A 24,577-nucleotide genomic window follows, 5' to 3' on the forward strand; every position below is an offset into this window, starting at 1 on the left:
TTGGCGGTTGGTGACTGTTCACATTCAGTCATCAGGCCCTGTCCACAGGCTATTTACTTCATGCAGCATTTGCTTGGACCTGTCCCGCCCACAGCCATGACTCAGTCATGGGTACAGGATTGAAATAGACCAGGTGAGTACTGTTAAGAGCAGTTCTACTATTCATATGTGAGGCCGTATGGCACATTTTATAAAAATATTTTAGTGTAGGACTGCCCCAGATGAGATTTCTCATGACGTGGCGGGGTAGCTCAAGAAATTGCAATTTTTTGCCAAAAATCTCAAAATTTTTAGAATAAGTACAGTTTTGAATTTTTAGTGCTGACGTGCACATTTAGTGCTGGCTTTTTGTTTTTTCTGTGACCATTCTTGACCGGCCCAGACAGAGCCCTGACCTAAACCCAATTGAGCATCTCTGGAGAGACCTGAAAATGGCATCCACCAACGTTCACCATCCAACCTGACGGAACTGGAGAGGATCAGCAAGGAAGAATGGCAGAGGATCAACAAATCCAGGATCCCAAGAAGACTCATGGCTGTACTACCTTAAAAGGGAGAGCGCTTGTACTCAATACTGAGCAAAGGGTTCTGAATACTTATGACCATGTGGTATTTCAGTTTTGTTTTTTGTTTGTTTTTTTTTAATTTGCAAAAATGTTTACATTTCTGTTTTTTTTCTGTCAAGATGGGGGATGGGGTGCAGAGTGTAGATTAATGAGAAAAATAATCAGCTTTCTTGAATTTACCAAATGGCTGCAATGAAACGAAGAGTGAAAAATTTAAATGGGTCTGAATACTTTCCATTGTAAAACTAAATATACTCTCCTCATAATAAAAGCTTCTGAGAAAGGAATCTTAAAGAGAACCAGCAAGCAGGAATTTGCTATATGAAGTAAAGGCAGTGCCATACCTGCACTAGGATGCTTTCCAAGACAAGGGGAGTTCCAGCTCACCCAGTGGAGATATACGAGGACGATGCACGGAAGGAAAGCCACTCCTAGATCCAATCACAAAAACAGATCCAGCCCCCAGTCCAGTAGGTAGAATAAAACTTCGCTCTTTATTGAATTTCCATTAAATAGCCATTAGTATGGCTTGGTGCGTACCATACACAAGACGCGTTTCAGACGTTGCAGCGTCCTTGATCACATAGCACCACTGAGTGCACACACGATTTACAAAGACAAGAAGCGGAACTGACATAATACAATTTAACTGTGGATCAGTTGTTTAACATAATTAAATTACATATTATCTCACCTGGCAGTGGCCTGAAGGGAAAAAAGGGTTTAATAAATGTTGTTTAATTAATTCTTAAGGTTCAGTCCAAATGGAACTCTAGTATTAAGAATAAAAGTCCCATTGTGCTTCTCTAATGTGGGGTGTTTTATTTAATCCCCACCTCTCTTGGAAACAGACACCTTCTCAATAGCATTTACCGCTAAGGCATCTAGTTTGCCGTCGTGCACATTGGTGAAATGCCGAGAAGCTCCCGAGCGGCTCCTGCTACTAACATTATTAGCGTCGTACGCGTGTTCAGAGATTCTTCTCCTAAGCTCACGATTCGTGCTCCCCACATACCGAAGTCGGCAAGAAGTGCAGGTAATAGCATAAATTACACCACACGACCCACAATTAAGAAAGGAATCAATATTATAAACCTTAGGAGTAGCGCAGGAGCTACATTGGTTTCCATTACTCATGAATTTACATAAACCGCGCAGCTTTTTGCCGCACCTGTATGAACCTACTGTAGAAGCAAATTATCGTGACTTCCATCCCCCACAGCAATGCGCCGGCTGGTATGGTCACTCGGAGACACAATACATCCAATGGTGCCATTTTTTTTTTTTAAACAAATTTAACTCCTTCTTGCAAAACGTTTTGGAGATTTCATCCATATTGAGAATAGGTAGATGTTTTTTAACAATATTGACAATGGAATAATAATCAATGCTGTATTTCGTAGAAAATACAACTGCACGATTACATCCATCTGTTGTGGAGGGTTATTCAGTAACAGTTGGTCCCTGGTAATATCTGACATTTTATCTTTAGCCTCCAGAGCCACCTTTCTTGAATAGCCTCTATTGGCAAACCTGTTCTCAATGATCCTGCATTCATAGGGATATGCCGTTTCAGTGGTACAGCATCTATTGGCCCTGACGAACTCCCTAGTGGGAATGTTGTTGATGACATGCCTGGGATGGCGACTCCCCGCATGAAGAAGGGAGTTACCCGCGATTATTTTCCGGAAGATTCTGCAGTCAACTTTATTGGTGGAAGCATTTGAAGAAAAATAAATGTCCAAAAAAGGAATAAAACTCATAATAAACTCATCTGGAAGAACAGGAATTGTGAGCACTTTGGGAATGTCACAGAATGGATTGATAAAGGTATAACTAGATTGTCTCCATTATTAGAGGAATGTGATATGTACAGTGTGTAATGTTCAGCAAAGATTTGGGTAACAGAAGAATGACTTTCACTATCTGCAATTATTATTTTACTTGATAAAGGATAAAAATAAATGTTATTCACTGATAAAGGGGAGAATAGATCAATAGAAAACTAATCAATAGATGTAAGGGGAAGGGAAATTCAGAGTTGTCACAATTTTATCCATCATTGTTGGAGATTTGGCTGACAACATCCACTTGTTACACGCCTGTCCCGTGTCTGGGATCTGCCCCTTCCCCCGCTCTGCTAAACTTTCCTGTGCTCCATGTTGGGCTTTGTAAGTAGCCGGACACGCTCCATGTGCTGAGCTTAACTGGCCTATATAAGGCGACCAAGATACTCACCTGTGTCCTGGTATTAGGACTATTAGTCTGTGCAGAGCGACCTGTCTGCAGCCTCCAGAACATCTCCAGACTATCTGTGGCCTCCAGCACCTCAGCTACCAATCTGCCTGTGGCTTCCAGTATGTCTGCCCCTGTCTGAGGTCTCCAGGACGTCTCCAGACTATCTGTGGCCTCCAGCACCTCAGCTACCAATCTGCCTGTGGCTTCCAGTATGTCTGCCCCTGTCTGAGGTCTCCAGGACGTCTGCGGCTTCCAGTACCTCAGTTACCTGTCTGCCTGTGGGTGTCAGTACCTCTGCAGCCTGTCTGCAGTCTTCAGGACTTCTGCTGTATGCCTGTGACTGGTAGTGCCTCTTCTACTCGTCCCAGGTTTTCCAGGATATCTGCTACATGTCCGTCCACAGCTTTCACCCTCCTGTCTCCCTACAGCCTCCATTACCTCACTGTGACCCCCTGACAGAATCCAAGACCATGGTTCTCAATGGCGCACTTACAAAGTCTTTTGGGGGAGTCCCTTTGAGGGGGTCCTGTCACACCCTTGTCCTTGGTCTGGGCTCTTCTCCCTACACCCCGGTCCACTAAACTCTCTTGTGCTCCACACTGGGTTTTGCTAGTATCCAGCGTGCTCCATGTATGGAGCTTCCGAGGCCTATATAAATCCTATCACACACAGCTCCGCTCCGTACACACGCGGCTCCGCTCCGTACACCTCGTACACACACGGCTCCGCTCCTTACGCCTCGTACACACACGGCTCTGCTCCGTACACCTCGCACACACACGGCTCCGCTCCGTACACCTCGTACACGCACGGCTCCGCTCCTTACGCCTCGTACACACACGGCTCCGCTCCGTACACCTCGCACACACACGGCTCCGCTCCGTACACCTCGTACACGCACGGCTCCGCTCCTTACACCTCGTACACACACGGCTCCGCTCCGTACACCTAGTACACACGCGGCTCCGCTCCTTACGCCTCGTACACACGCGGCTCTGCTCCGTACACCTCGCACACACACGGCTCCGCTCCGTACACCTCGTACACGCGCGGCTCCGCTCCTTACACCTCGTACACACGCGGCTCCGCTCCGTACACCTCGTACACACACGGCTCCGCTCCTTACGCCTCGTACACACACGGCTCTGCTCCGTACACCTCGTACACACACGGCTCCGCTCCGTACACCTCGTACACACACGGCTCCGCTCCGTACACCTCGTACACGCACGGCTCCGCTCCTTACACCTCGTACACGCACGGCTCCGCTCCTTACACCTCGTACACACGCGGCTCCGCTCCGTACACCTAGTACACACACGGCTCTGCTCCGTACACCTCGTACACACACGGCTCCGCTCCTTACGCCTCGTACACACGCGGCTCTGCTCCGTACACCTCGCACACACACGGCTCCGCTCCGTACACCTCGCACACACACGGCTCCGCTCCTTACACCTCGTACACACGCGGCTCCGCTCCGTACACCTAGTACACACACGGCTCCGCTCCTTACGCCTCGTACACACGCGGCTCTGCTCCGTACACCTCGCACACACACGGTTCCGCTCCGTACACCTCGTACACGCACGGCTCCGCTCCTTACGCCTCGTACACACACGGCTCCGCTCCGTACACCTCGTACACACACGGCTCCGCTCCGTACACCTCGCACACACACGACTCCGCTCCGTACACCTCGTACACACACGGCTCTGCTACATCCACACTGTAAACCCCTCCTGACCCCACACATAAACTTCCCCTCATCCAGCACCATGACAACCAGCACAGCAGAGCCCTGCATACACTGAGGAGCTGATCATGTGACCCTGACTCCTCCCCTCCATGTGACATCATCACAGGTCCTGGAAGCACAGAGCAGCCACATGTATACTGTGCGGCTGTTACTCTAGATACGGGGTTGGGAAACACCAAGTAGGAAGGTAAGGGAAACCCTGTTTTTAGGGAAAGGGAAGCTGGTGACCCCTGACCAAACCTACTGCTGGTCCCTAGGTCCCTCCCTACTATAGATGGGTTCCTCACCTCTGCGCTGAGCCGGATACCTGACCCTAGCTATAACCACTGCTCAGTCCTAAATAGAGAACGGGTGGGATGAAATCTTCATCAACCCCACTAATGACACAAGGAGGACACAGGAAAATGCATGAACTACTTATCTACAGGGGACACAGGTAGAAGATACCAGCGACAATACCACAGAGGAGTACAAGCCTCCTGCTTGCAACCAAGGCTTGAATGAACTAAAAAAATATCACCAGCATCAGTCCAAGGAAGTATTTAAGCACCCAGACAATGCTGATGATCAGGTGTAATACGAGCTCCTGCTGGGTCCAAAAGGGGGAGAGATCAATCCAGCAGGAAATTAATACTGACAGCAGGAACAATGGAAAGTCAGGGAGCATTCTACTCAGCCAGACACTGTGACCTTCTATAGCCAGAAACCACATGACTGTCACACATGACAGCGGCTCTGCAGGTGGAGGTGTGTGGTTATTCCCCATTATTGGTCACAGGCAGCATTAACCCCTTCAGCGCTGAGACTTTCTTGGTGTTTTTCTCTCGCTGATTTCTATGAATCATGAAGATTTTGTTCCTTTGTCTCTGATAGATTCACTCGACCCAACTATGAGAGGCCAGAAGTGAGGAAACCCGTCTGCCTTCGGTCCTCGGCCCCTTTCTGCCTTCAGTCCTCGGCCCCTTTCTGCCCTCGGTCCTCGGCCCCTTTCTGCCCTCGGTCCTCGGCCCCATTCTGCCCTCGGTCCTCGGCCCCTTTCTGCCCTCGGTCCTCGGCCCCTTTCTGCCCTCGGTCCTCGGCCCCTTTCTGCCCTCGGTCCTCGGCCCCTTTCTGCCCTCGGTCCTCGGCCCCTTTCTGCCCTCAGTCCTCGGCCCCTTTCTGCCCTCGGTCCTCGGCCCCTTTCTGCCCCCACACAGTATAATGTTCCCCCAGAATGTTCCCATTATATGTTCCCCTTATTATCTCCAGTAATTGTATTATTACAGCGGATTCTTTATGATGTTACATCGTCATCTTCTCCCCATTCAGGTCCCTACAATATCGGATCCTCTCAGTGGAGATCTTCTATAGAAGAGAATTCTCCTGATTGCCCCGTGAAGGATGGATATGGACAGGGACAAGATGGCGGAGAGGATATTACACCTCACCCTAGAGATCCTCTTCCGGCTTACTGGAGAGGTGAGAGATTCTGATGACGTCACATTACATCATTCTTATCTATGGGAATAACAGATGGACAGAACTGGAGAGGTGAGGACTCTGGAAATGTCTGGAGTGAGATTTATTACTGTGTCTCTCCATAACCAGGATTACACAGTAGTGAAGAAGACCTCTAGTGAGCGTTGTCAGGCCCCTGTGTCTGAGGGATGGGGAAGACCCCTGAGCCCAATCACGGGGCCTCCACCTCACCCCCTGATACATGAGGACATCAATGACCAGAAGATCCTAGAACTCACCTACAAGATGATTGAGCTGCTGACTGGAGAGGTGACACTGCTGGGAATGCTGGGACATTATACAGTAACGCTATGAAGGGATCGGGGGTGACGGTATCATTGTATGTGTCAGGTTCCTATAAGGTGTCAGGACGTCACCGTCTATTTCTCCATGGAGGAGTGGGAGTATTTAGAAGAACACAAAGATCTGTACAAGGACGTCATGATGGAGGTTCCCCAGCCCCTCACATCACCAGGTAATAGACAGGACTAAATACACATGGCCTATAATTATCTGTATGTAAGGAATGAATTCAGACCCTGTATGTGTCTCCTCCAGATCTATCCAGTAAGAGGACAACACCAGAGAGATGTCCCCGTCCTCTTTTCCCACAGGACTGTAAACAAGAAGACCCCGATGTTCCTCAGGATCATCAGGTAGATGGAGAGAATGAGCCATGAAATCTCCCTATGATGTGTAGACGGCTGTGAAGGTCTTGTGCTCAGTCTTGTTTTATCCTCCAGTATTATATGTGTTATACTTGTGTAATGAGAGCGGTGGAGATGGCAGGATTAGGAGAGATAAGAGCTTTGATAATTCCTTTTAGTTCTCGTTCACACTACTGTATTTTCAGTGCTGTCCATAAAATAACACAACGTCTCGCCTCAGACCATTGTTATTGGATGTGGCGGTGCAGATGGGGATTTTTCTTTCTCACTGACAGAATCTGCGTGTGAGAATAATCCCAGCATCCTCTAGTGCCTTCCGTAAATCGGAGGAGACTCGTCCATTCAGGTCTGTGTCTGCACAAACCATCAGATTCCCACCAGCTCCACCATACAGCAGACATTGTGTTACGGATACATTGCAGTTCTGTAATGGAGGAAGCTGTAAATGGTCTTGTAAATTATTAATAGCGGCTGTAAATACCGGATTGTATATGGACGACAAATAAGAAAAGACTTGTCCTAGTTTTCTGGATGAAGCTGTGATGATTCTTTATCCGGCCGTGTGATCCTGGCATTAGAGGCCGTTACATCCCGGGAAGAGAGGATTTATCTAGAGAGTGTAAAATCTTTCCCTTCCCTGAATATTTCTGCCTCCGGTCACATCCCGTCTGCCGGTATAACGGGCTCCGCACCACAAAACTTACATCCAACTCATCAATTCTGTTGGGTTTTTCTAAGTCACTTTTTTTGTCTTCCCTTTATTTTTTTGTTTCAAAATGGTGCAAGAAAAACTATTAAAAAAAAATTGATTTTATTGGGTGTTTATGTGATGCCAACACAAAGTAGCAAACATTTGTGAAGTATAAAGAAAATTATACATGAATTTCTAAATATGTTAAGAAATTTAACTCTGAAAATTGTGATGTGCATTAGTATTCAGCCCCCTGAGTGAATACTTTGCAGGACAAACCTTTCACTACAATTGATGCTGCCAGTCTCTTGGGGAATGTGTTTACCAGCTTTGCACATCTAGAGGTGACATTTTTGCCCCTTCTACTTTATAAAACAGCTCTATCTCAGGTAAATTGGATGAAGGCGTGTATGATAAAAATTTCAATTCTTATTCTTTTGCTTTTAAAAATATCCATTATTCTATAAAGACCAAATTTGTGGAGTTTATGACTTATGCCTGCTTTACACGAGACGACCGATCGTGCGATTTCACGATCGATCGTACCCGCCCCCGTCGTTTGTGCGTCACGGGCAAATCGCTGCCTGTGTCGCACAAAGTCGTTAAATCCCCGTCACACGTACTTACCTGCTGAGCGACGTCGCTGTGGGCGGCGAACATCCTCTTCCTGAAGGGGGAGGTACGTCCAGCGTCACAGCGAAGTCACACAGCCGCCGGCCAATAGAATCGGAGGGGCGGAGATGAGCGGGACGTAAACATTCCGCCCACCTCCTTCCTTCTGCATAGCCGGCAAGTGCCACGGGACACAGGTAAGCTGTGTTCATCGTTCCCGTGGTGTCACACAGAGCAACGTGTGCTGCCACGGGAACGATGAACAAGCGGCGCCATGTTTAATAAACCATTTTATAAAACCTAGCGACGAATACACAGCTCCCGATTTGTGAGCGATACTGCGTCGCTAGGAGGTGTCACACGAGACGACATCTTATACGATGCCGGATGTGCGTCACGAAAACGGTGACCCCGACGATGCTTCGCACGATTGGTCGTCTCGTGTAAATCCAGAGATCCCCCTGATCTCTGGATCGCTCCTGCTTTTCCACTGACCGTAGGCCTCTTACCTGCTTCTCTATAGTTAGTGCTCTCCTTGCTTGGGATGTCATTTTAGGTGGACGGCCATGTCTTTTGTCGTTTTGTAGTTGTGCTTTATGTGACAACTCAGCATCTGGAGATTTGTGTGAGGGGTGAACTGTTCTTAATTAGGCCAGATCTTTTGTTTCTTTGATTGCCAAATCAAAAGAAGTTAGCCATTGTTTAATGTTAGACTGATCGGAGCCCTATTGCCTGTTAAATATGGATTGCCTCAGCCTCTGTGACTATTTTCAATTAGAGGAATATAATAATCAATCAGTGTTTATTAAAAGAATTTTAAGAAATACAGAAAACAAAAAAAGGGAGAAGAGTATAGGAAAGTATTACATTAATTTCAAACACAGCGTATATACATATCATACTCTCATATATTCATATCATTTCTGCCTTGTATTATTATCACTGTACTCTTGGGGTAATCCTGAAACTCCACTGCAGATTCTACTATTAATCCAGCTGTCTCTGGACCCCTGGAACATAATGATTTATTCCAACTTAATACATATGAAGCAAGGAATTAAGATCAAGAGAGAACGAAGAAGAGAGGAGAGATCTAAAGACAATGACAAGGGAAAACAGGGGGACCGGATACTGCTACCGGAATATATTAGAAAAGTCCGCTGTTTCCTTAAATTATATCCAAGGTTGCCACAACCTCACACATTTTCCCTGTGATACAAAAAAAGACAGTTTGCGCTCTGATAATGCTATAGTATGGAAACCATGAATGTGTGAACATGGACCTGCATTACTGCTAAGGAAAATCTAAGAAAAATGAGATATTTAGCATATAGAAATGGCCATTTGTATATCTGCTCAGTTGCCCCTTCACGGCATATCTCGTAACTGGGTACCTAACGCTATTCTGAAGCCTCTCTCTGGGTTAAAAACCTCCTGTGTATGGGCACGTAGGAACCTGCTATATAGAATGAGATTACCTGTGGCAACTGGGGGAGGGGTGCACGGTCAGAAGGTATGACCCTCTTTTATGTCATGTTCAGTTATGCGCCTGTTCACACGTCAGGCCGATGAGGCTGAGTGCAGGCAGTCTTTTTTGTCTATATCAAGAGGGTCATACCTTCTGACCGTGCACCCCTCCCCCAGTTGCCACAGGTAATCTGATTCTATATAGCAGGTTCCTACGTGCCCATACACAGAAGGTTTTTAACCCAGAGAGAGGCTTCAGAATAGCGTTAGGTACCCAGTTACGAGATGTGCCGTGAAGGGGCAACTGGGCAGATATACAAATGGCCATTTCTATATGCTAAATATCTCATTTTTCTTAGATTTTCCTTAGCAGTAATGCAGGTCCATGTTCACACATTCATGGTTTCCATACTTTAGCATTATCAGAGTGCAAACTGTCTTTTTTTTGTATTTTATGTCATGTTCAGTTATGCGCCTGTTCACACGTCAGGTCGATGAGGCTGAGTGCAGGCAGTCTTTTTTTTGTCTACATTTTTCCTGTGAGTCTGAGAGTTCCGACGAGAGTTCCTCCATATGAAATATATGGGAGCATTTCGTCAGCCACTCTGTCATACTAGGTCGCGTCGTCGATTGCCAGTGCCGTGGGATAACTGCTTGTGCCGCTATTAGACAGAAGCGCAGCAGACTCTTTTTCTGTTGCCCTATGGATCCGGGAAGGATTGATAGAATTGTGGTTTAGAATGATGGCGCGACTCGTTCCTCCGTCATTTGATTATAAATCTGATACACCTTTGACCAGAATGGGGTCACTCCTTGACACTCCCACCATATGTGCGCCATGGTTCCCTTTTCCCTATCGCATCTCCAACAACGATCTGATACCAAAGGGAATGCCTTGTGGACTCTAGTGGGGCATTGGTACCACTTCGTCAGTAGCTTGTAACCTGTTTCTTGTGCATTACTCGCTACAGATATTTTATGGGAGAATATATATGCCTTTTGTTTGTCTTTTTCTGTGAGGTCGTATCCCAATTCCTTCTCCCATGCCCGGATATAAGTGGGGTCCACCGACCCTTGTCTATTTAATAGGTTACTTATTAATGAAATCTGGTGTGTGGGTGGTGTCTCCCTTGAGAATAGTTGTTCAAATTGTGTGGTCGGTATTAATCGGGGAGATCGTCCCCCCCATATTTGGAATTTACAAATAACCTTAGCTGTATATATTGCATCCACTTTAATTGTCTGGAGGGGGATTGGGTCTGTAAATCCTCAAAGGATGGTAAAGATCCCTCTCTCATTATGTCACCCATTCTGATAGAGGAATATTATGCAGTCGAATTGAACTGAACCAATGAGAGAACAGCCATCTCCCACCAATCCTGTAAGACACAATACCCTGAAATGAGATCTGAGGGGTATAAAAAGAGCTTTGCTCCTCTTTCCACATTCATTATGCAGGACTTCAGCCTAAAATCCACATTTTTAGCTGGAGGATCACAGATCTGCTTCACTGCTCAATGCTGAGCCCACAATTGTGCCTGGAGAACCCAGGTGAGGACAGTTCAGTTGCCTGGCTACATACCTTGCTGTGCTCAGTCATCTTTCTAAGCTTGCCGCTATCTCCTCTCAGCGGGTGCTCATCAAAAGCGAGGTGCTGCTGGCTGGGATAGTTGAGCCAGGAAGGCCCGAAGTCGCAAAGTTTCTAATCCCATGCGAGACAATGGATGGGAGAGACTCTGTCGCTTGTACCATCTTGGGATCTTTCTGGAAGTGTACAATATGATTTTTCCTGTTGGTGAACCAGTAACGTCCTATCAAGGTGTGGTTCCCTCACCCTGTGTTGTCTGAGTAGTATTCTGCCCACAAGGATGGAGTGCGGGTGTTCAGTGGGATGAGTCCTGGTCTGAGCGGTCTTTCTGAAGACAGCCAGGCCAGCGGAAGACCATACCCACTGACCCTTGTGTCTCCACACTATACTCCTGCCATTTTTGGATGATGGATTGAAAAGTGGTTAGTCAGAACTTTGGCTAATTTTTTTTTAACTGAACCCTGCTTTACTTTATCCCACAACTTTATCCCTGACCTGTCTGGTGTGTTCCTTGGTATTCAAGATGCTATTTGATCCCTAATGTTCTCAAACAAAACTTGTGAAACCTTCACAAAACAGCTGTAGTTATACTGACAATAAATGATACAGGTGACTCAATTTACTAATTATGTGACTTCTGAAGGCAGTTGGTCACTCAGGGGCATCATACTACAAGGGGCTTAATACAAATGCACGTCACAATATTCAGATTTATATTTTTAAATATCTAGAAAACCATCTATCATTTCCTTTACACTTCACAAATACTTGTTACTTAATGCTGGTATATTACATAAAATCCTAATAAAATACATTTACGTTTGTTGGTGTAATGTAAAATAAGTGCAACGTTCCCAGGGTGTGAATACCTTTTACAAGGGGCAAAATTCCTCCATGACTCTAAAAATATCAGACTAGTTCCCTGGATCAATGTCCCATCACAAAATGTAGTACTGATAACCTGCCATAATATACTTTTCACGAAAGGCATCCAAGCCCACCTTGATTTTTTTGTAGTGTATCAACAATTATCACATCATGTGTCAGAGAGTTCCATACTCTCACTGCTCTTACAGTAGAGAATCCCCATCTGTGATTATGACTGAACCTCCTTGTCATCATTGCAAGCCTCAGTTGTAAAAAGCTCATTAGAAATATCTCAGTAATGCCCCTGATATACTTGTACATTGTAATAAAATCGCCTCCTGGCCTTTGTGTTTCCATATGAATAACCCCAGGCTTCCTAACCTGTCCTCCTATTGCAGACCTTCCATTCCTTTACTGGTCACTCTTCTCTGCATCCGCTCTAGTTCAGTTATGTCCTCCTCATTCACTGGAGCCCGAAATTGTGCAGAATATTGTAAGTGTGGCCGCACTAGTGACTTGTATAGAGGCAAAACTGTTCTTGTCCGGAGCATCTGTGTCTCGTTCACTGCATCCTATTATATTATCTGCCTTGGCAGCAGCTTCCTGGCCCTGGTTGGTTTTCTCGTCCTCCCGCTCACCCACGTCTTTTTCAGTGTCATTATTATGTAGTAATTTTGCAAATATTTAAAAAAAATTGCAGTTTAAAAATCAGCCAAAAAAATCTGGAAAGCTGAAAACCTGCAAACATAAAAAAAAAACACCCAAAAACAAGCAAACCGATGAATATTATAAAATAGTCACGTGCCATACATGTCAAGTAAAAGCCGCTTCCTAATATTATTGGATCAAGAATCTTCATTTCGGTTCCTGCAGCCCCAAAACCATGAATTGTCTTCTCCTTCATGCCATACATGTTAGGCTAAGTTCACATTTCCGTTGTTTTGTATCAGTCACATGCGTCGCTTGACGCATGTGACTGATGCGCTGTACAACGCTGTACAACGGATGACAAAGAACAGAATTCTTTGTCGGATTCCGTTATGTGCGGGGGTGGAGTTCGGGGGGGGGGGAGCCGAGCAGGGCCATGGCACTGAGGACATCAGTGCCGCAGGGACTGCAGGACAGGTGAGTGTGTGTGAGTGTGTGACTGTGTGTGTGTGAGTGTGTGTGTGTATACACATGCTGAATGCGGGAGGGGGCGGAGCCGAGCGGGGGCGGGGCCAGGCGCTAAGGATGTCAGTGGCAGTGCTTGTCTGCATGGCTGGGGACAGGTGAGTGTATGTGTGAGTGAGTGAGAGTGTGTGTGTGTACATGCGGAGTGCGGGAGGGGGCGGAGCCGAGCGGGGGGCGGGGCCAGGCGCTGAGGATGTCAGTGGCAGTGCTTGTCTGCATGGCTGGGGACAGGTGTGTGTGTGTGTGTACATACATGTGCGGAGTGCGGGAGGGGGCGGGGCCGAGCGGGGAAGTGTCGGCCTCCCTGCACACATAACCAGACTAAATATCGGGTAACGGCAAAGCACCCGATGTTTACCTTGGTTACCCGATATTTACCTTGGTTACGGGCCTACACCGCTTAGCGCTGGCTCCTTGCACCGTAACCAGGGTAAATATCGGGTAACCAACCAAAGCTGGTGACGTGTGCAGGGAGCCAGAAAGCATGCGCAGCGAAATCCGACGGATCGCGCTGCTCAAAAAACGTTACATGCTGCGTTCCTCCCGCCCGGCGGTCAGTCGTTCCACGACTGATCAGTCGGGCGGAGGGTGCAACGCAGCATCATCAGTCACAATCCGCTGCTCATACAAGTCTATGGGAGCAACGGAATCCGCTAAACGGATTCCGTTGTTTACAAGAGCAGCGGATTGTGACTGATACATTTTAGCGGAAATGTGAACTTAGCCTTAGCGATATTTCTGCAGCCAGAGTAAAGTCTCCGGTAATTATATTACTGTACAGGATTCTTTATGATGTCACATCATCATCTTCTCCCCAATCAGGTCCTTATAATATCGGATCCTCTCAGTGGAGATCTTCTATATAAGAGAATTCTCCTGATTGACCCTTCAAGGATGGATATGGACAGAGACAAGATGGCGGAGAGGATATTACACCTCACCCTAGAGATCCTCTTCCGGCTTACTGGAGAGGTGAGAGATTCTGATGACGTCACATTACATCATTCTTATCTATGGGAATAACAGATGGACAGAACTGGAGAGGTGAGGACTCTGGAAATGTCTGGAGTGAGATTTATTACTCTGTCTCTCCATAACCAGGATTACACAGTAGTGAAGAAGACCTCTAGTGAGCGCTGTCAGGCCCCTGTGTCTGAGGGATGGGGAAGACCCCTGAGCCCAATCACGGGGCCTCCACCTCACCCCCCGATACATGAGGACATCAATGAAAAGAAGATCCTAGAACTCACCTACAAGATGATTGAGCTGCTGACTGGAGAGGTGACACTGCTGGGAATGCTGGGACATTATACAGTAACGCTATGAAGGGATCGGGGGTGACGGTATCATTGTATGTGTCAGGTTCCTATAAGGTGTCAGGACGTCACCGTCTATTTCTCCATGGAGGAGTGGGAGTATTTAGAAGGACACAAAGACGTCATGATGGAGGATCCCCAGCCCCTCACATCACCAGGTAATAGACAGGACTAACTACACACGGCCTATAATTATCTGTATGTAAGGAATGAATTCAGTCCCTGTATGTGTCTCCTCCAGTTCTATCCAGTAAGAGGACAACACCAGAGAGATGTCCCCGTCCTCTTCTCCCACAGGACTGTAAACAAGAAGCTCCCGATGTTCCTCAGGATGTGTTTCCTCCAGCTCTATCCAGTAAGAGATATCTACTCATGTACTTTCTGCACTCATTTTGTGTTTACATTTTTAGACTTTCTGCTATGTTTTTTTTCAGCTGTATTTTCTTTGCTTCTGCTTCTTCTGCTGTTTGTTTCTAGTGTCTTCTCTATGTCATTATGAAGGCAACTCAAAGACCTGCAGAGGGTTCATGAATACCCTGTTTCCATTAAAATAAGCCCTACTTACAGGCAGGTCCAGCGTTCGGAGGAGTCAAAGTCTGCAATTTCTTAGGAACCCCACTTAAGGACCTCATCAGTTGCATTCGGAAGTTGATTGTTTAACACTAGAACTACTGAGGTAGTCATTTTGACTACTTTGCACTATGTATTTCTATATAGGTGTCACGAGTCCAGTAGTTCTAGTGTTAAGAACCTTTGAAGTCATGTGACATGATGGAACCAAAGGTCTCTTAATTGCAGGAGTATAAAGCTGAAGAGGAGGTGTGTGTGTGTGTGTGTGTGTGTGTGTGTGTGTGTGTGTGTGTGTGTGTGTGGATAACAGGAAAAAAAAGAGTTACAGCCGCACACTGAAATACCAAATTTTTAAACTACCGAAAAATATCTAATAAAATTATTGATTTAGACAATGTGAACTACAGGCAAACTACCCTGGAAGGATTGGAGACACCTACAGAAGGAGTTTTGACACCTAGAGCTTGATTCTTCAAAGCAATTATGCCAGAATTCTGTCAGAAATCACTTTTCAATCAATTTTTTGTGCAACACAGAGTTGTGAGAAAGATTGTGCGACTAAATCATCACGGCGCGCTGTGCTGACATCACTAACATGTCCTTCAGCTCTCAGCAGTACAAGCAGACATGGCCTCGCCATGGCCTTCGCCACCGCGAAGAAGCTGACTATCAAGCACGTGACTGTGATTGGAGGAGGTCTGATGGGTGTCAGGTTAGCGCAGGTAGCTGCAGCAACCAGACACACTGTTGTTTTAGTGGACCAGACTGATGACATCTTGAAAAAGTCTGCAAAAAGTATTGCAGACAGCTTGAAAAGGGTCACTAAGAAGATGTTTGCAAACAAGCCTGAGGCTAATTCACAGTTCATCAGCAAAACACTCTCAAACTTCATCCCAAGCACAGACCCAGCGGCCGTGGTACACAGCAATGATCTGGTGGTGGAAGCCATAATAGAAAAATTGGAAGTGGAAAAAGGCACTAATCAAGACACTGGACAAATTTGCACCAGAACACCCCATATTTGCCAGCAACACATTCTTATTGGCAATAACTGACATAGCCAACTCCACAACTAGGCAGGATCAGTTCGGAGGTCTGTATTTCTTTAATCCAGTACCAATGATGAAGCTGGTGGAGGTCATTAAGACACCAATGACTAGCCCAGGGGTGGGGAACCTTTTTACTGCCGGGGGCCATTTGGAATTTCCTACTAACCTTTGGGGGCCGCACAAAATTATCAAGTTGAAAACTACCCTGGCATATTTGGTCAAAAGATTAATTAACTCACCCCTACTGTGGCTGCTGGAGCTGCTTCTCTTTGGTGCGGCTGTGATGTTCGGTGTTATTGATCATCTTGTTTCTCACAGCTGCTTTTCCAGGTTTGTCTCGGTATGGAGACGCTGGGGCGCATAAATTACAGGAGACACTGGGAGTACAGATCACAGGAGGGGCTGGGGCTTATACGTCACAGGAGGAGCTGGGGTGTATATATCACAGGAGGGGCTGGGGCGTATACATCACAGGAGGGGCTGGGGCATATACATCACTAGGGGGGCATGGACAGCCCTTGCATGACTGGGGACAAGGACAACACTAGGTGGCAGCACGGACAGCACTAGGTGGCAGCTCGCACAGCACTAGGTGGCAGCTCGCACAGCACTAGGTGGCAGCTCCTACAGCACTAGGTGGCAGCACCTACAGCACTAGGTGGCAGTACGGACTGCACTAGGTGGCAGCATGAACTGCACTAGGTGGCAGCACGAACTGCGCTAGGTGGCAGCACAGACTGCACTCGGAGGCAGCACGGACTGCACTCGGAGGCATCACTAGGGCGACACAGAAAGGACTGTGGGAGTTTAGACATCACCAGGAGGGCACGGACTGGGGGGCATAGACAGCAGTGGTGAGTACGGATCACTGGGGGGTACAAAGTACTGAGGGGTGGCACACAGCACTGGGGGTACATACTGTACTAGGGGGTACAACGCACTAGGGGGTACACAGCACTTGGGGTACACACAGAATTAGGGGGTACACTGTACTAGGGGGTACACAGCACTGGGGGGTACACACAGCATTAGTGGGTACACACAGCACAAGGGGGTACACCGCACTGAGCAGGGGGGGCAGCGATGGGTTGAGCACTCACAGTACTGGGGTGGGGGAGGAGTCACACACACAGCATAGCACAGGTCCGGAAGGCCAGTAAATCTGCTGCAGCTCTTCTGTGACTTTATCACAGCGTGCTGCTTACCCCGCCCACCAGAGCACACTAGCACAGTTTGGGATAAAGCCTAGAATGTATGAGCTGCAGTCAGGTCCTGGAAGTCAGGATCTGGATAGAGCCCATACATTCTAGCATCTACCCTCAGGTCATCAGGCAGTGGGATTTAAAGGGCCAGCAGCCGGGAAAAGTGCGGCTGCCGCCAGAGCACAGCGGTCCCCGGGAATGTGCCCGGGGGCCGCATAAAAAGTCGCCACATACGGCCCGCAGGCCGGAGGTTCCCCACCCCTGGACTAGCTAAATGACTTTTGACTCTCATGGACTTTAGTAAAACAGTAGGAAAGACGCCTGTGTTATGTAAGGACACCCCAGGGTTCATTGTTAGCCGTCTTCTGGTACCATACCTAATGGAATTCGTGCATCTTTATGAAACAGGTCATGCATCTAAGGAAGACATGGATGTTGCAATGAAATTGGAAGCCCGTTACCCAATGGGTCCTTTTGAGCTTTTGGATTAAGTTGGACTTGATATTAGTAAATACACCATTGATGGTTGGTACCAGATGGAACCTGAAAACCCCCTTTTTGCCTCCAGTGAATTGCACAGTAATCTTGGAAAGAAGACCGGAGAAGGGTTTTATAAAGACAGATGGTTGGCCTGGCTGCACTGCAGAGCTATATTGTTATAGTCTCTTGTTTGCTTTGATTACGATGAATGTTGTTGTTTTTACATTGCACGGTTTTCTCAGCACTTATTAACACTCTAGTGCCTTACAGTCATGATTCTCTATTTCATCAACATCCTTTTGTATCGCTGATTCCAAACATTGATATGTCATAGCCATTCTACAGTCAATAATAAATGAATGAACAAACAATAAATTGTGCAACTTTTGGAGGTTTCACGCCAATTTTAACCAGCTTTGCCAAAATGGGCAGAGCTTGGCCAGAAGAAGGGTGTGATGCCACCGCTTCTGTAATTCATAACAAACTGTAACGTTCCCTATGCCAGAAATCTCACGCCAGTCCCTGACATCAATTTTCATTGTACATCACCTGTCTTGATGAATTGGAGCCCTAATGCTTATCTGCACAGACAGCAAGACCCTGCTACCTACTTTGGTTACAAAGCCTAAGGATTGGCCATCAATGTTACTCCCGGACAAGCCCATTAAATATTTGGCATCTGTCTCTATTTTATTTTCGTCTTTGAAAAAAACCCTTTTTGAAATTGTCTATGTTGTGGATCAATGTCACAACGAGATGCTTGCAGGCATCGCCAACTGTCATGGCGGCATCAGGATCTGTGGAAATTACAGATTCTGGCACTTTGCTTGCTAACTTCTCCGATGTCTGTGAGCAGCGCAGGGAGATGCAGGCGTCGAACCACATAATTAGTAAGACTAGCAAGAGTTATACTCTGCTGGGCTCCTTGTTAATGTCTTTGATCACATGCTGTAGTGGAGTCAGTATCATTTGCAACCCTTCTGTATATGCTGGCTGGACTATTCCATTAATGCCAGCTATAGTTTACCCAGGTCTGGTGAGGTGTTGTGATACAAACTAGTGGTTGTTGTGCATTATTGCTGTGAGCAGTTGTGTTAACCCTTGTTGTCTTTTTGTTTCTGCCTTCCTGCTCTTGCTTTTCTCCTTAGTCTCTCACTGTTTATTTCTGTGAGTTTGAAGTGTGTCTGAATTTTGGTTTTCCCGTCTGTCTTAATCTTTATTTCCATCATACTCCTGCCCCTTCCTTCCACGTTCAGGGGTAATCCATTGGTTAGGGATAGCCTAAGGTCTCCTAGCATGAGGGAAAGTATAGCAGCCCCCTGTCAATCATTATTCTACAGTCACATTGCGACATTTAATCAGAATATTTACTGTAGCACATTCCAGAGAACTGGTGCTAGGAATGGGAGATCAGAATTAACAAAGATGTAACTCTTAGATCTCGAAATTGGAAAACAGATTAAAAATAATTTGTTTCCTAATTTAATTTCTTATGTTATGGTTTAAAACAATAAATCTACTTTCAAAATTATATCATAAAAAAATAACATTGTGTTTATTTTTAGCCGATGACTATATCAGGAGTTCAGATGGAAATCTAATATCTTCAGAATTTAAAACAGATGATCAAAGTAACACACATGATGCATATGAAGAGCATGCTGCTGTCCCACATATACCTTCAGTCCTTCCTTGGAAAGCTCTATCATCTGATCTTTTCAATCAAGTCCAAAATTCCAATTTATTACAGAATTGTAAGCAAAATAAAAGTTACAGAAGGCATGTGGAACATGAAACTGCTCCTACAAGGGAGAAACCATTTTCATGTTCAGAGTGTGGGAAATGTTTTATTCGGACATCACACCTTGTTAGACATCAGAAAATTCACACAGAGGAGAAGCCATTTTCATGTTCAGAATGTGGGAAATGTTTTATTCAGAAATCAGACCTTGTTTTTCATCAAAGATCTCACACAGGGGAGAAGCCATTTTCATGTTCAGAGTGTGGGAAATGTTTTATTTGGACATCACACCTTGTTAGACATCAGAAAATTCACACAGAGGAGAAGCCATTTTCATGTTCAGAATGTGGGAAATGTTTTATTCAGAAATCACACCTTGTTATACATCAGAAACATCACACAGGGGAGAAGCCATTTTTATGTTCAGAGTGTGGGAAATGTTTTATTCACAAAATAAGCCTTATTAAACATCAGAATATTCACACAGGGGAGAAGCCATTTTCATGTTCAGAATGTGGGAAATGTTTTAATTGGAAATCACAACTTCTTGAGCATCAAAGATGTCACACCGGGGAGAAGCCATTTTCATGTTCAGAGTGTGGGAAATGTTTTATTCAGAAATCACACCTTGTTAGACATAAAAAAAATCACACAGGGGAGAAGCCATTTTCATGTTCAGAGTGTGGGAAATGTTTTATTCAGAAATCAGACCTTGTTTTTCATCAAAGATCTCACTCAGGGGAGAAGCCATTTTCATGTTCAGAGTGTGGGAAATGTTTTATTCGGACATCACACCTTGTTAGACATCAGAAAATTCACACAGGGGAGAAGCCATTTTCATGTTCAGAGTGTGGGAAATGTTTTATTCGGAAATCAGACCTTGTATTTCATCAAAGATCTCACACAGGGGAGAAGCCATTTTCATGTTCAGAGTGTGGGAAATGTTTTATTCGGACATCACACCTTGTTAGACATCAGAAAATTCACACAGGGGAGAAGCCATTTTCATGTTCAGAGTGTGGGAAGTGTTTTATTCAGAAAATAAACCTTGTTACACATCAGAAAATTCACACAGGGGAGAAGCCATTTTCATGTTCAGAGTGTGGGAAATGTTTTATTCGGAAATCAGACCTTGTTTTTCATCAAAGATCTCACACAGGGGAGAAGCCATTTTCATGGCCAGAATGTGGTAAATGTTTTACTAGGAAATCAGATCTTGTTAGACATCAAAAATATCACACAAAATAAACCATTTTTATGTTCTGAAGGGTGGAAAATGTTATTCTCAGAAATCAGACCTAGTTAAACATGTGAAGAAGCCGCACAGGGAAGGGACCTTTTTCATGTTGTGAATAATTGAAATGTATAACTGGTAAATCAAGTCTTTGCGACCATCAGAAAACCAACAGAGCGGAGCAGCCATTCTTGCTTTCAGAATTTGGCAAATGTTTTTTTCATTAATCAGGTCCTGTTGTCAGATGAGTCACACAAGAGAAGCCATCATGATGTACCATAATTCAAAGGGTTTATCCAAAAGTCGGCTACAATTGCTCAAGTAAAAAAAATGTTTCTCTCTTTTTAAACTTATCCTATTTTTCGGACCATAAGACACACCTAGATTTTGAAGGAGAAAAATAGGGAAAAAGATTGAAGGAAAAATGTGGTCATGACACACTGTTATAGGGGTATATGCTGCTGACACGGTTACAGGGGTAATATCCCGTAGTTTCTAGTGCAATGTGTTTGATGACTTTCCCTTTAAATAGTGCTTATTACAAATCTGTGGCTGCCTTTATTATTTACTTAAACAGTGAAAAGCTGCAGATTAGTGAATTTTTTTAAATATAATCCAGTACCAAAACTTTTGGAAGTGTCCCTAATGTCCCTGAGGTTGTGAGATCCCACAACCCTCAGTGATCACTGATAGCGTGAGCTCTACGCCCCCAGCTCTGCGGCATCCTTCTTAAGCAGTTCAGTAAAACCTTTAAAAAGTATGTGACCGCGCTGGATTAGTGGAGAGAGCAATGTCTCGTGCTTAGAGAAGCTGCATAGATTTGTGGGATCCCGCTCTGCACACTGAGATCCCACAAAATGAAAATTCGAGCTCCACTTTGCTAGTAAGTTGGGTATTTCGAGACCCTTTATGAACATTTGAGAAAGGTTTTGATACTAGATTATATTTAGATAATTCACTAATCTCAATTTACTCACTGCTTTATTTACTAAAAGCGCAGCCCCAGAATGAAGATAGGAACTCTTAAGTACATCACATTGTATATAATTGCATTTCAAAACTTGTTTTGTTAATAAATGCTTGTAAATATATATTCTTCATGCCTATCTTTCTCTATTGTTTAGATGTGATGATTTTTCCTCATAACCTCTGGAATTGAGGCAGAGCTGTAGGCATTTTGCACAAAAATAGTGAGGGGATGTCACGGACATGTCACGGCCGGCTGACAATCCAGTGGCAGAAGTGTTGGAAAATCCCAGAAATTTGCAGCACATGTTGTTATCTGACAGTTCTCTATTTCTGCAGCCGTGGACTCCATGACTCTGGGAAACTGTCAGTTTTTCCTCTGTTGTCAGCCTCTGACTTCCTTTATAAACCTCACCCTGGGGTGTTTTGGGTGAAATTTATAGTTGTTCCTGGCTGTGGTTTGCAGAGGTAGTCTCTTCCTGTTGTTCCAGAGACTTCTGTCGTAGCTGCTCCTCAGTCCTAAGATGAGTGTTTGACTTTTGCTATGTACCTGGGCTCAGGTGGTAGAAATTGTATTTCCTCTGTATTGTTTCCATTTGTCTCCTTTAACGTTAGTGGTGTTGACGAAGAGCTCATACGTACCATCCTTACTTAGGCCCAGATCATGGTTTGCCTAGTGTGAGGTATTCCTGCTCGGTGACAGGTGCAGAACCTATATAAAGTTGCTGAGGGCAGTGAGGATGAGCTGTATTGTCAGTGGTCACCACTTCCCGCTTTCCCTAGTGATAGGGCATTTTTTTCCCCTTCCCTTTGTATTGTAATATATGGCTTCTATCCCCAGCAGGGACAGAGGAGAATTGAATCACACTATGCATCCTAGATATGTGGAAGTTTTTAAGAATATTCTGGTCCCAATTTATCAAAACTTTTATGCCAAAAAATGGCACAAAAGCTTTGAAAAGTCACAAAAATTTGGATCAGTTCATAGTTGTGCCAAATTCTGGTGGCTTTTGCCATTTTCACTCCAAAATTGGTAGGGTTTGGGTGGGACGGGGGCGTGATACCACAGCTCCTTAAATTCATGACGATCTGTGGTGTTCTCTATGCCAGAAATTTCACTCCAGTCCCTGACCGGAGTAATATTTCTTGCATGGCACAAGGAGGCACATGCCACTCATCAAACACTCCAGATTCATGAAGAGGCATGCACCACTTCATGAATCAGGAGTGGCCCCGCCTAAATTGGGATCTTTATGTTATAAAAATGATCCCTTTATAAAGGATAATTATTGTAATTAAAAAACTAAAGTATTTTATCTGATATCCAATGTATTATTTTTTGTAGGGCTACCCACAAATAGAGATAAGCGGACCCGTTGAAGTTCGGGTTCAGCTTTTTTTGTTTATATTTTAGATAAAGTTCAGTTCGTGAACCGGACTGGTCCTGAACCTGTTGGAAGTCACTGATTGGGCAGTTCGGGTCTCCGTCCACATGCAACCAGACATTAACGGAGTATTTATTACCGGCGGAGGGATGACGGAGTTTTTTCCTTGTACACAATACATCCTATGACAATAACCGAGGCAAAAATAGTGGCAAAAAATTCCGCCAAAACACCACGGTTTTTTGCCAGGAGGTGTAGATTGGATGCAGGAATATCGTATAAAAATTTCAGCACAAAATCTGCATCTCTTGGCCAAAAAAACGGCGATTTTTCTGCTAGGAGATGCAGGTCTGTGAACTCAGTGACCTCCACCTAAGGTCAGGTTACCTGCGATCACAGATGAAGGACCGTGGGAACTTCCAGCAGTGACCGCAAATGACCTGAGTGACGTCACCGCTCAATGCACAGCTCATTCATTCTCTGGAGCTCACAGAGAGCGGTCGGTCGTGCCGCTCTCTGTGATATTCAGATGTAGCAGAGCTGAAGCGGCGTGGGACTTCTCCTGTGGATTACGTCGGAGCTGCAGGATGTTTTGGGGGTTAATAAAGAGGTGAAGGAGGGGGTGTTTGTATTTTATTCCAAATAAAAGATTTTTCTCTGTTTATTTACTGTCACTTACAGGTTAGTGTGATGCAGGTATCTAATAGACGTCTGTGCCATCACACTAACCTAGAGTTTAGTAGCAGCTGTGTGCCGCTATTAGCCTATGCTATTACTGTAACATTATATCCCCCCAGCCTGTATCATATTGCAATCAGGCTTCAGCCGTAGCTATTGTCCTTGATTTGGGGGGGTTGCAAATATATTGTTCGCCTCTGCAGGGGGCTTGCCTAGTACATAATCTCTGGAGACTGTGTCTAGGAACCCTTTTCTAGCTAGTAGCTACAAGTAGCAAATGTTAAGGGGGTGGATCTAAGGAGGGGTGGGAGATTCAGCCACATGTTTTAGTTTTTAGTTATGTTTTGTTGAGTGAAGGGTCAGGACCTGTGCTAAGGCCAGCTCCTTTTCGCCCGTACATGGACGATTGGACTTTGAGGACTTTTGCATTCTCCTTGGCGCCCCCGGACCTATTTCCTTTGTGTGGACTCTAAAGAACCATTTTAATATTGGATGTTTTATGCTCCCTGCCTCATTAAATCTTCTTGGATTGTTCCTTGGCCTGGCGTCCCTTACTGCTCTGTCGCATACCCCGTCACAAACTGGTGGCAGCGGCGGGATCAGAGCAGAAAGAATGGAGGACAACGGCCCATTAACATCTGTAATCAGAACCTCAGAGTACAAGAACTGGACTGTGGTGAGCCTACAAACAATGGCCCGTGAATTAGGAGTCGGTTACAAAGGACTCTCTAAGGAGCAACTAATTGAGGCATTGGAAAACGCTTGCCTGCAAGATGGCACCGAGGAACAATTTCCACAGCAAAGGGAGGAAAGACGGGAGCTGGAGGTAA

At 45.4% G+C, this 24,577-nt stretch overlaps 3 protein-coding genes across 3 annotated transcripts in view; 2 read left to right on the top strand and 1 right to left on the bottom strand.

Annotated features, from left to right (window-relative positions):
- LOC142259326 (uncharacterized) overlaps positions 1-17,754 on the top strand; it is a 185,278-nt gene extending 167,524 nt beyond the window's left edge. The window contains exon 11 of the mRNA XM_075331793.1: positions 17,672-17,754. Within this exon, the coding sequence (XP_075187908.1) occupies positions 17,672-17,754 (83 nt within the window). The remainder of the gene's footprint in view (positions 1-17,671) is intronic.
- The window catches only part of LOC142259328 (uncharacterized), a 402,688-nt gene that overhangs the window by 246,942 nt on the left and 131,169 nt on the right, over positions 1-24,577 (bottom strand).
- Positions 4,683-21,815, top strand: LOC142259327 (uncharacterized). Its single transcript, XM_075331794.1, has 10 exons — positions 4,683-4,750; positions 5,872-6,021; positions 6,151-6,330; positions 6,412-6,535; positions 6,619-6,716; positions 13,949-14,098; positions 14,228-14,407; positions 14,489-14,600; positions 14,684-14,797; positions 19,309-21,815. Exons 2-10 carry the CDS (start codon positions 5,944-5,946, stop codon positions 20,730-20,732), a joined length of 2,460 nt encoding a protein of 819 aa, XP_075187909.1. The 5' UTR covers positions 4,683-4,750; positions 5,872-5,943; the 3' UTR covers positions 20,733-21,815.

Source organism: Anomaloglossus baeobatrachus (genome assembly GCF_048569485.1).
Source record: "Anomaloglossus baeobatrachus isolate aAnoBae1 chromosome 5 unlocalized genomic scaffold, aAnoBae1.hap1 SUPER_5_unloc_8, whole genome shotgun sequence".
Taxonomy (NCBI): domain Eukaryota; kingdom Metazoa; phylum Chordata; class Amphibia; order Anura; family Aromobatidae; genus Anomaloglossus; species Anomaloglossus baeobatrachus.

Coding starts and splice junctions, on each gene's coding strand:
- LOC142259327 (XM_075331794.1), top strand. CDS start 5,944: ATGGATATGGACAGGGACAAGATGGCGGAGAGGATATTACACCTCACC. Junction 6,331..6,411: donor TTGAGCTGCTGACTGGAGAG/GTGACACTGCTG, acceptor TGTATGTGTCAG/GTTCCTATAAGGTGTCAGGA. Junction 14,099..14,227: donor TCTTCCGGCTTACTGGAGAG/GTGAGAGATTCT, acceptor CTCCATAACCAG/GATTACACAGTAGTGAAGAA.